Source organism: Bombina bombina, chromosome 4, assembly GCF_027579735.1.
Source record: "Bombina bombina isolate aBomBom1 chromosome 4, aBomBom1.pri, whole genome shotgun sequence".
NCBI classification, from domain to species: domain Eukaryota; kingdom Metazoa; phylum Chordata; class Amphibia; order Anura; family Bombinatoridae; genus Bombina; species Bombina bombina.
The window spans coordinates 535,739,211-535,751,646 of NC_069502.1; the positions used below are offsets into that span (position 1 = coordinate 535,739,211).

General features: G+C 41.0%; 1 protein-coding gene across 1 annotated transcript in view; it reads right to left on the minus strand.

Annotated features, from left to right (window-relative positions):
- PHIP (pleckstrin homology domain interacting protein) overlaps window positions 1-12,436 on the minus strand; it is a gene marked incomplete in the record, with an annotated part of 1,163,892 nt that overhangs the window by 204,826 nt on the left and 946,630 nt on the right. The window contains 1 exon segment of the mRNA XM_053710468.1: window positions 266-316. Within this exon segment, the coding sequence (XP_053566443.1) occupies window positions 266-316 (51 nt within the window).

The following is a 12,436-nucleotide window of genomic DNA, read 5'->3' on the forward strand; positions in this document are numbered from 1 at the left end:
TAAGATGGACCACCTGACTGTATACTGCCTCCTAATTTTGAGGCAAGTCTTTATGCAAATCATCAGGTTCCACTTGATTTTGAAAAGGCTCTCTAATTTTCTCTGATCATTCAATATTAAAGTGTCAGTACACAAGTGCCTCATTGCAGACCTTAATATAAATATTTACTTGTTAAAGCTCATTGAATCGACATGTGCTCTGGTCTGTTTGAAGTACTTGGGGAAAAGAGCTGAGAAACACTAATAAAAAGTGATTTTATATTACCTTTGTTTTTCTAGTGGAGATTCCAGGAACATCTGCATCTTTCTCTTCTTCCTTTTAAATGTAAACTTGTGATTAAAGAGGGTAAACATTCTTAAGAATATGTAACAAAACATACATAATCATACAAAACCAGCCCAAGTAAACTTGCAGTTCATTTTTACTGCTTGCCCCACCCTTCTCCCACTGAGGTCATTGTGCAGATCTTTTCTACTCCAAACAATGTTCTATTCATTGCACTACTTAAAACTAAGAGTTTATTCTGTGAACGTTGATTTGCAAGGGAACAATGACATTACAGGGACCCTAAAATCAAAATGAATTTCATGATTCAGACAGAACAATGTTAAACATTTTTCCAATTTACTTCTATCGTCTCATTTGCTTCAGTCTCTTGGCATCCATTATTGAGAATGAAGCAAATTAGATAAAAAGTAAATTTGAAATCTGAAAAAAACTGTTGGGTTTATTGAGGCATTTTATTTCTCCATACAAATTCACAGTTTTGAGAACTAGAAATCCAAAAATATATGATAACATCTTCTAGACAGAAACAATAACCTTGTGAAACAATTAATAGAATTAATTTACCAACAAATTAAAGATTATATCCATGGATATACAATTAAAAACTATTCCTCCTTTCAGGAATTTCAGGATGAATGACCTTTGGTTTATAATTTACCCTAAATAGAAACTATATTTAGATAGATTTTTTTTTTTTCATCAAAAAACCATTTTATTCTAAAAAAAAAAATAGTATTTAAATGAAATGTATATATATTTTGAGAAAAAAATAAAAATTTATTTTTATGCACCCTGTTTCATAGTCTAGAAAATGATACAAAATGACAGCTCATTGGACCCCAGAAAGAACAAACCTGGGACTACAGAGCCCCAAGGTAGAACATGGTGTGATCTGAGATGTCGTCGCAGAAAATGCAGCATGTCCGCAGAAAGAACGGGGCACATTCAGGAACTGTTAGAACTTTTGCTATGCAGCGTTGCTCCACATCAAGCTGTTCTCTTGAAATAGTGCAGTGCCTTTAATGCAATATGTAAGTTTTCTTTAGCACAGTGCAGCCAGAGCAAATCGCTGTTTGAAGAGAACAGTTAAATATGGAGCGGAGCAGCGCTGCAAAATAGCAGCGCATTAATTGATGACTGGCTCTGCCCCCTAGCTTTTCCGATCTGTAAAGCAGTAACTCCGAATGTAAGATACTCTTGTAAGCAATGCACCTTTTTTATTAGTACATTACTATTACAAAACTTAACATTTTTTTTTTTCCTCTGTAATACATTATAAAAAACTTTAAAAATGGCTATATTCTCCAGTTTATCAACACATTGCAATTGAGCTGGTGTGTGCCTAATTTAAAATGTCATTTTAAAATGACTGCAGAATTTTTTCACTAAAAAATCTCATTGCAGAAAGTGAAAAAACAAAATGTCTTTCTTTCCGGATACGGAGAGTCCACAACATCATTCAATTACTAGTGGGAATATCACTCCTGGCCAGCAGGAGGCAAAGAGCACCACAGCAAAGCTGTTAAAAGTCACTCCCCTACCCATAATCCCCACTAATTCAACCAAAGGGAAATGGAAAAAGGAATAACACAAAGATATAGAGGTGCTTGAAGTTTAGTAAAAAAAATAACTGTCTAAATTAAGGGTGAGGGTCGTGGACTCTCCATATCTGGAAAGAAAGAAATTTATCAGGTAAGCACAAATTTTGTTTTCTTTCCTAAGATATGGAGAGTCCACAACCTCATTCAATTACTAGTGGGAACCAATACCCAAGCTAGAGGACACAGAATGAATAGGGAGGGAAAACATGACAGGCAGAGCTAAACAGAAGGCACCACCGACTTGAAGAACCATTCTCCCAAAACAGGCCTCAGCCGATGCAAAAGTATCAAATGTGAAAAATTTGGGAAAAGTATGCAAAGAAGACCAAGTTGCAGCCTTGCAAATCTGTTCCACAAAAGCTTTATTTTAGAAAGCCCTAGAAAAGGAGACAGCCCAAGTGGAATGAGCCGTAATTCTCTCAACAAGCTGCTGACCAGTAGTCTCATAAGCAAAACAAATCATACTTCTCAACCAGAAGAAAAGAGAAGTAGTAGAAGCCTTCCGACCTTACACTTTCCTGAGAAACAAACAAACAGGGCAAAAGACTGGCGAAAATCCTTAGTCATCTGAAGGTAAAATTTAAAACACACACAACATCCAAGTTGTGCAACAGACATTCCTTATGAGAAGAAGGATAAGGACAGAGAGAAGGAACATCAATATCCTGATAAATATTTCTACCCAAAACCACTTTAGGGAGAAACCCGAATTTAGTACGCATGACGGCCTTATCCGCATGAAAAATAAGGAAAGGCGGATCAAACTGCAAAACCGAAAGCTTCAAAACTCTCCAAACAGAAGAGATAGCAATAAGAAACAAAACTTCCAAGATAACAACTTAATCTATGGAATGCATTGGCTCAAACGGAGCCTACTGCAAAACTTAAGAACAAGGTTAAAGCTCGAAGGTGGAGCACCAGGTTTAAACACAGGCCTGAACCTTTCTCTAGAATATCCTGAAGAATAGACAAAATTCTAGGAATCCTGACCCTACTCCAAGAGTAGCCCTATGATTAACACCAATAACAGTATATACGCCATACCTTCTGGAAAAATTTACGAGTTACAGGCTTACAAACTTGCAGCATGGTCTTAATGACCAACTCAGAAAAACCCAAGCAGTCAGCTTCAGAGAAACGAGATTTGGATGGAGGAAAGAACCCTGAACTAGAAGGTCCTTCCTTAGAGAAAACTTCCAAGATGGAAGAGATGATATCTTCACTAGGTCTGCATACCAGATCCTGCAAGACCATAGCTAATAGAATTACAGACGCTCCTTACTGTTTGATATGAGCAATGACTTGTGGAAGGAGCACAAACTGAGGAAACATATATGCTAGCCCAAAAACCCAAGGAACTGCCAGAGAATCTTATCAGAGCGACCTGCAGATCTCTAGATCTTGAACCATACTTTGAAAGCTTGGCGTTCTGCCGAGACGCCATCAGATCCAACTCCGGCACCCCCATTTGAGGGTTAACCCAGAGAACACCTCCAGATGGAGAACCCACTCCCCGGGATGAAAATTCTGTCTACTCAGGAAATCCACTTCCCAGTTGTCCACTCCTGGAAAATGGATGGCAGATAGACAACAATTGTGATTACTGCCTGACAAAAAATTGGGAGCTGAGGCAAGGCCAAACGGAAGAGCCAAACTGAAAATGTTTGATCAAAAAGGCGAACCTCAGGAACTTGTAATGATCCCTGTAGATGGGAACATGAAGATACACACCTTCAGGACTACAGTCAACATGAACTGACCCTCTAGGACCAAAGGAAGAATGGAACAAATGGTGTACATTTTGAAGGATGGTACCCAGAAAAACTTGTTGAGACACCTTAGGTCTAGAATGAATAGAAAAGTTCCCTCTTTTTTGGGAACCACAAACAAGTTTGAATAGAATCCTAGACCCTGTTACCTTACTGGAACTGAAACAATCACTCCCAGGGAGAAAAGATCCCGAACACAGTTCAGGAATGCCTCTCTTCTTACCAGAGCTGCAGATAATCTAGAGAGGAAAAAACATAATTTATGTAAGAACTTACCTGATAAATTAATTTCTTTCATATTGGCAAGAGTCCATGAGCTAGTGACATATGGGATATACAATCCTACCAGGAGGGGCAAAGTTTCCCAAACCTCAAAATGCCTATAAATACACCCCTCACCACACCCACAATTCAGTTTAACGAATAGCCAAGCAGTGGGGTGATAAAGAAAGGAGTAGAAAGCATCAACAAAAGAAATTTAGAAATAATTGTGCTTTATACAAAAAATCATAACCACCATAAAAAGGGTGGGCCTCATGGACTCTTGCCAATATGAAAGAAATGAATTTATCAGGTAAGTTCTTACATAAATTATGTTTTCTTTCATGTAATTGGCAAGAGTCCATGAGCTAGTGACATATGGGATATCAATACCCAAGATGTGGATCTTCCACTCAAGAGTCACTAGAGAGGAAGGGAATAAAAATAAAAAACAGAATTTATGCTTACCTGATAAATTACTTTCTCTTGCGGTGTATCCAGTCCACGGCTTCATCCTTTACTTGTGGGATATTCTCATTCCCTACAGGAAGTGGCAAAGAGAGCACACAGCAGAGCTGCCATATAGCTCCCCCTCTAGCTCCACCCCCCAGTCATTCGACCAAAGGTTAGGAAGAAAAAAGAGAAACCATAGGGTGCAGTGGTGACTGTAGTTTAAACTAAAAAATTTTTTACCTGACTTAAATGCCAGGGCGGGCCGTGGACTGGATACACCGCAAGAGAAAGTAATTTATCAGGTAAGCATAAATTCTGTTTTCTCTTGCAAGGTGTATCCAGTCCATGGCTTCATCCTTTACTTGTGGGATACCAATACCAAAGCTTTAGGACACGGATGAAGGGAGGGAACAAGACAGGTACCTTAAACAGAAGGCACCACTGCTTGCAAAACCTTTCTCCCAAAAATAGCCTCAGAAGAAGCAAAAGTATCGAATTTGTAAAATTTGGCAAAAGTATGCAGTGAAGACTAAGTCGCTACCTTACAAATCTGTTCAACAGAAGCCTCATTTTTGAAAGCCCATGTGGAAGCAACTGCTCTGGTAGAATGAGCAGTAATTCTTTTAGGAGGCTAAAGGCTGAGGTCTCCGACCCTGGAGGTAGCAACCTCTGAAGCCTCAGAGGACACCACTTCCCCAGAAGACTGATCGGACACCAAAGTCCTTTTACATGCCAAACCTTGGACAGGAGTACACTGATTAATCCTCCACTTGCACGTGGCAGGGAGATGCAAATGCGCTAAGGCCAGAGATATGGCCGTGCGAAACCGTGTAGTAACCTCTGGTGGAAAATGACCACCTTCAGGAGAAGGTGTAATGGCATGCGGGGCAACTGCCTGTGTAGGACCAGAAGATGTTAGGGAACACACCTCACAGGATGCCGAATCCTCAGAGGTGGGTGGCTCAGTGGTCTCTAACGTTCCAACGTGGAAAGAAGAGAACACTCTATTGCGGCATACGGAACATAATTAAGCGGGCTGGGTTACCCGGGCCTCCTCACAATATACGCAGGTATCAAACTCTGAATTAGAGGAAATTCCCTCTAACATAGCAGAATCCTCCATAACTCGACTAAGTAGATTATGGTAAAAAAACAACTGACACCTCACACCCCCAATGGCTGGGGCACTCACCACCTCCTATGACCCAGATCGGTAGAGAAAAAATGGATCCTCTCCGCAGTCGCACGGTCAGGAATACAGAAATGGGGAACAAAAATGTGGCCTCACCTGGTCATGTGGTGCAACGTGCAGAATTCACTCGCACCAGTCCAAAAACTGTGCAGCTAAAAAACCTGTACGTTCCATAAAAGCCTATGAGTCCTAAACGTCCCATACACATAAGCAGTCAAAATCACATAAACATGATTAAACCCCCCACTGTTTAATAATCCCCCTCCGGAGATATTAACCCTAGATATCATAAAGATAAAGGAGTCCCACTGAGACCATGTCTTCTAATGTTACAAGTATGTAAAAATTGAAACGATCTTACCGGAATCTATGCCGTGGAACAGCAACATGATCCTTCAAGTTTGACAGATTGTAGCAGCGCTTCTGACATGGACTTGAGTGCAGAAAAGCAGGCTGCGAAACTCGTCAACGCTGATTGCTTATGGAGCTGTTAACATGAGTCAGGATGGTTCTGCAGAAAGACTCTCCCTGCATCTCCGGACTCTGACCTTCATCAATGCTCTCACTGAGAGGCTAACAAGACTACTTAAAAATCCAGTCCCATCTCGAAGAGTACTACCATCCATAAGAAACTACTCCGTAATCTTCCGACACTTCTCTGCCAACCTCCTGTGACGAAAGGCTAAGAATGAAAGGGGAATGAGAGAAGTGGGGGAGGTATTTAAGCCTTTAGCTGAGGTGTCTTTGCCTCCTCCTGGTGGCCAGGTTCTGTATTCCCAAAAGTAATGAATGCAGCAGTGGACTCTCCCTGTATTTAGAAGGAAAGCAGATAACGCCACAGATACCACAGAAGATACCTGTGCAGCAAATTCTGCAGGCAAATATACGCCTCAAGGAGGCTGAGAGGAACTGCAGGGCACTGCATGTGACGCCACTGAGGCTTGGGACCTTTGAGGAGAAAGCTGAGTTATTGCCTGAACAGCAACATCCTAGGAGACATTAGGCTCCGAGGGTAACAATCTATCTTTACACTCAAGAGTTCTAAATAAACACGCAGAACATAATTGCATAGGCAAAACAATTTGTGCCACAAGACATAACAAGTATAACAGAGATTTGCAAAAGAATTTAAGAAAAAAACAATCTTATTTAACTTAAGAACTGTTCCTTTAAGAAAAAAACTAACTTTTCTTTAGTTTCAGAGCGTAACAGTCGCTAAATAAACAAACTAACAGAGACCTCTACACCTCAGTCCAACTGAGGAGTCACAAGAAATGAAAACAGAATAGAACTCTCCTGCCGAACAATAAAAACTGTATTTTTTTGATGTAGGAGAAAACGCCGCTCCACTTATAACATGACCATCCGGCAGAGGCGCAGCTGAAAAAGAAAGAGTGCGATACAGAAAAAAGAAATAACTACCGTTACTCCCTCAAGTGAGTTCTCTGTATTTAAAAAGAGCGGTCTATACACAGAAAACACACCCGCATCTCATGAGAAAATGTAATTCACAAACACTGATTACTCAAACATGCCCCCATAATGAGCCACAATCAAAATAAAGTCTCCAATTACATAACAGAGCCTGCACCTTGCCAAATAATATCCTATCCAAAGGATATAAAATGTCCCCAAACAGAAAACTGCAGCTAAACATTCCTTAAGTGCAATGTCTCCAATACCTAGAAGACAAAAAAAAAAAAAATTATGCTTACCTGATAAATTTCTTTCTTTTGCGATGTACCGAGTCCACGATTTCATCCTTACTTGTTGGATATTATCCTTCCCTACAGGAAGTGGCAAAGAGAACACCCACAGCAGAGCTGTCTATATAGCTCCCCCCTTAACTCCACCCCCCAGTCATTCGACCGAAGGCTTAGGAAGAAAAAGGAGAAACTATAAGGTGCAGAGGTGACTGAAGTTTTCAATAAAAAATACTATCTGTCTTGAATAGACAGGGCGGGCCGTGGACTCGGTACATCGCAAAAGAAAGAAATTTATCAGGTAAGCATAAATTTTGTTTACTTTTGCAAGATGTACCGAGCCCACGGTTTCATCCTTACTTGTGGGATACCAATACCAAAGCTTTAGGACACAGATGAAGGGAGGGACACGACAGGAACCTAAACGGAAGGCACCACTGCTTGCAGAACCTTTCTCCCAAAAATAGCCTCCGAAGATGCAAAAGTATCAAATTTGGAAAATTTGGAAAAGGTATGAAGCGAAGACCAAGTCGCAGCCTTAAAAATTTGCTCAACAGAAGCATCATTTTTAAAAGCCCATGTGGAAGCCACCGCTCTAGTAGAGTGAGCTGTAACCCTTTCGGGAGGCTGCTGTCCATCAGTCTCATATGCCAAATGGATGATGCTCAGATAAGGCGAGTCGCATTGTAATGCAGATAGTTCAGAAACTCTTCGAGCTGAAGAGATAGCAACTAGAAACAGAACTTTCCAAGATAGAAGCTTAATATCTATGGAATGAATGGGTTCAAACAGAACCCCTTGAAGATCTTTAAGAACTAAATTCAAACTCCTTGGCGGAGCAACAGGTTTAAACACAGGCTTGATTCTAACTAAAGCCTGACAGAACGCCTGAACATATGGGACATCTGCCAGACGCTTGTGCAATAGAATAGACAAAGCAGATATCTGTCCTTTTAAGGAACTAGCTGATAATCCCTTCTCCAATCCTTCTTGGAGGAAGGACAAAATCCTAGGAATCCTGATCTTACTCCATGAGTAACCTTTGGATTTGCACCAATAAAGATATTTACACCATATCTTATAATAGATTTTCCTGGTGACAGGCTTTCGAGCCTGAATCAAGGTATCTATGACCGACTCAGAGAAACCCCGCTTTGATAAAATCAAGCGTTCAATCTCCAAGCAGTCAGCCGCAGAGAAATTAGATTAGCTTGAACGGACCTTGAATCAAAAGGCCCTGTCTCAGTGGTAGAGTCCATGGTGGAAGAGAAGACACGTCCACCAGGTCTGCATACCAAGTCCTGCGTGGCCACGCAGGTGCTATCACAATCACCAAAGCTCTCTCCTGTTTGATTCTGGCAATCAGACGCGGAAGGAGAGGGAATGGTGGAAAAACATAAGCCAGGTTGAACGACCAGGGTACTGCTAGAGCATCTATCAGTACTGCCTGAGGATCCCTTGACCTGGACCCGTAACAAGGAAGTTTGGCGTTCTGACGAGACGCCATCAGATCCAATTCTGGTGTGCCCCATAGCTGAATCAGTTGAGCAAACACCTCCGGATGGAGTTCCCACTCTCCCGGATGAAAAGTCTGACGACTTAGAAAATCCGCCTCCCAGTTCTCTACCCCTGGGATATAGATTGCTGATAGATGGCAAGAGTGAGACTCTGCCCATCTGATTATTCTGGAAACTTCTATCATCGCTAGGGAACTCCTTGTTCCCCCCTGATGATTGATATAAGCCACAGTCGTGATGTTGTCCGACTGAAATCTGATGAATCTGGCCGAAGCCAGCTGAGGCCACGCCTCAAGAGCATTGAATATCGCCCTCAGTTCTAGAATATTTATCGGTAGGAGGGCCTCCTCCTGAGTCCCTGTGCTTTCAGGGAATTCCAGACTGCACCCCAGCCCAGTAGGCTGGCGTCCGTCGTCACTATAACCCACGCTGGCCTGCAGAAACACATACCTTGGGACAGGTGATCCTGTGACAACCACCAAAGAAGAGAATCTCTGGTCTCCTGATCCAGATTTATTTGAGGAGATACATCTGCATAATCCCCATTCCACTGTCTGAGCATGCATAGTTGCAGTGGTCTGAGATGTAAGCGAACAAACAGAACTATGTCCATTGCCGCTACCATTAGACAGATTACCTCCATACACTGAGCCACTGACAGCCGAGGAATGGAATGAAGAGCTCGGCAGATGACTAAAATTTTTGATTTCCTGACCTCCGTCAGAAATATTTTCATGTCCACCAAGTCTATCAGAGTCCCTAGGAATGAAACTAGGGGAAAGAGAACTCTTTTTTACGTTCACCTTCCACCCATGAGATCTTAGAAAGGCCAACACGATGTCCGTGTGAGCCTTGGCTAGTTGGAAAGTCGACGCTTGAATTAAGATATCATCTAGATAAGGCGCCACTGCTATGCCCCGCGGCCTTAGGACCATCAGAAGGGACCCTAGCACCTTTGTCAAAATTCTGGTAGCCGTGGCCAACCCGAAGGGAAGAGCCACAAATTGGTAATGCCTGTCCAGAAAGGCGAACCTGAGGAACTGTTGATGATCTCCGTGAATAGGGATGTGTAGATACGCATCCTTTAAGTCCACCGTGGTCAAATATTTACCCTCCTGGATCATTGGTAAAATAGTCCGAATGGTCTCAATCTTGAAGGATGGGACTCTGAGGAATTGGTTTAGGATCTTGAGATCTAAGATTGGTCTGAAGGTTCCCTCCTTTTTGGGAACCACAAACAGATTGGAGTAAAACCCTTGCCCTTGTTCCGCATTCGGAACAGGAACGGATCACTCCCATGGTATATAGGTCTTCTACACAGCTTAAGAACGCCTCTCTTTTTGTCTGGTTTGCAGACAATTGAGAAAGATGAAATCTCCCCCTTGGAGGAGAATACTTGAAGTCTAGAAGGTATCCCAGGGTTACGATTTCTAAAGCTCAGGAGTCCTGAACATCTCTTGTCCAAGCCTGAGCAAAGAGAGAAAGTCTGCCCCCTACTAGATCCGCTCCCGGATCGGGGGCTACCCCTTCATGCTGTCTTGGTGCCAGCAGCAGGCTTCTTGGCCTGTTTACCTTTGTTCCAAGCCTGGTTAGGTCTCCAGACTGACTTGGTTTGAGCAAAGTTCCCCTCTTGCCTTGCAGCAGGGGAAGAGGAAGTGGGACCACCTTTGAAGTTTTGAAAGGAACGAAAATTATATTTAAACAACAACTAGTGCTAAAGTGATAACAACGTCACTAGAGCACTTATAAGATGCGCCTAGGATTAATATTATAAGATAATTTAGAGAGAATTAATGATATATGTGCTGTAAAAATGGAATTGGTTAATGTAGCAAATAACAACAGCAGTATTGTAACATTGATATTAAAACAACAGTGTAATGGCACTCCAGTAATCCAGTGTATATGTTCTGATACAAAGTCCTGCAATACGCAATTAGTAGTTCCAAAGGCTGACAGATAGACAGCAGTATTCCAAGAGAGTGTAGGCCGCTCCTCCAGGGTGTTGTGCCGCAACACGGATGACAAATCTAGGAAGGAAAGGATAGAGGGCGCCACATGGTGTGGGTCATAAAATATAGGTAAGGACAACAATTGGATCACAAGAATCCTACTCACACAGTATAAAGCACAAATGTGCAGTATTCGCAGTCCGGAACCACACGTCGTCCGGTAGACCTCCGTAGGGGTGTGTCGCCAGATGGAATTCCTCGTCTCACCAGGGAGAGTCCAGGGAAGCCCAAAGGTGGTATAGTGGGAGCAAGTCAGTGTCAAAATAGCTCACACCAAAGATCCAGGAGCTCCAAATAAGTTGTAATAAAATATATTTGGCCAAAGCCAAAATAACAATGATGCAGCAGATGGAGAGTTTAAAAAGTAAGATAAAATTTATTCCACAATAAAAACAACAGCAACGCGTTTCTCAGTGTTAAACACTGTTTCATCAGGCTATACAAACATACTCTCAACTGCCATATTTAAAATGAAAAAGAACCAATCATTGATCAGAAAAAATCCACACCCTCATTGGGGCATACCAACATACATATAATGAAGGTAAATAAAAACTTACAACAGTTTTATTTTTAACATTTATAAATAAAAAATGTAAAAAATGTGTAGACTCTGCAGAACCTATTGTTGTATACCACATAAGCAATCATTTTCCAAGGACAACAAAATGTTGTTTCATATTTAAAACACAGGATGGTTCTAATCTGTGATCATTAGCACCCCTAACATAATCTGATAATGGTATGAACTGTTAAAAACAACAGCTTTTTATTAAGTTTAGTTTGTACTAACAAATACTTTTTATTATTATTATTGTTGTTACATATGATTTCTCCCTTACTGGTTTGAAGAATATAAAGAAATGATGATTATTATCATATTATTAGTACTAATAATGTAAAGCAGGCCAGTCCAAACGTATGAAAACAGATTCCAAATAGAACTGTGTGAGTAGGATTCTTGTGATCCAATTGTTGTCCTTACCTATATTTTATGACCTGCACCATGTGGCACCCTCTATCCTTTCCTTCCTAGAAAATTATTTTGTTTGGTCCTCATCTTATTTGTCTTATCCTGAGGGAGGGCATGACCTTTCCCTCCAGTGATATCTGAAATGATCTGTTTCAGTTCAGGCCCGAATAGGGTCTTACCCTTGAAAGGGATGGTCAAAAGCTTAGATTTTTTTTTTTTTTTAAATATTTCTTTTATTGAGATTCTTGAAACAATTACAACAAAAGCAAAAATCATTAATACAATGACTAGGATCCAATTATTTGCATGACACACTCGGATACTTTTACAGAGCATAAATTGCATATCAGTTCTAACTTATACATGCATTAAAGTTGTGCATTATGCAAACCTCTTAGGAATCTCGTTTTCTTTATTACAAACTAAATATCAAATATTCAATGGTTAGTTCTATGGTTTATAGCCAAACCAATTGATATTGGCAATTTGCAACATTGACAATGATAACCATAAGAATGATGAAAGTAACTATAGAGTAAAATATATGTAATACTACCATAACATTGTTCTAATATACAAGACAAACCATGAATCCTTGACACCCTCATCTCGAACATTTGAGTCCTTCCTGAAAAGGAGAATGACATCTTTATCTCATGGAATGGG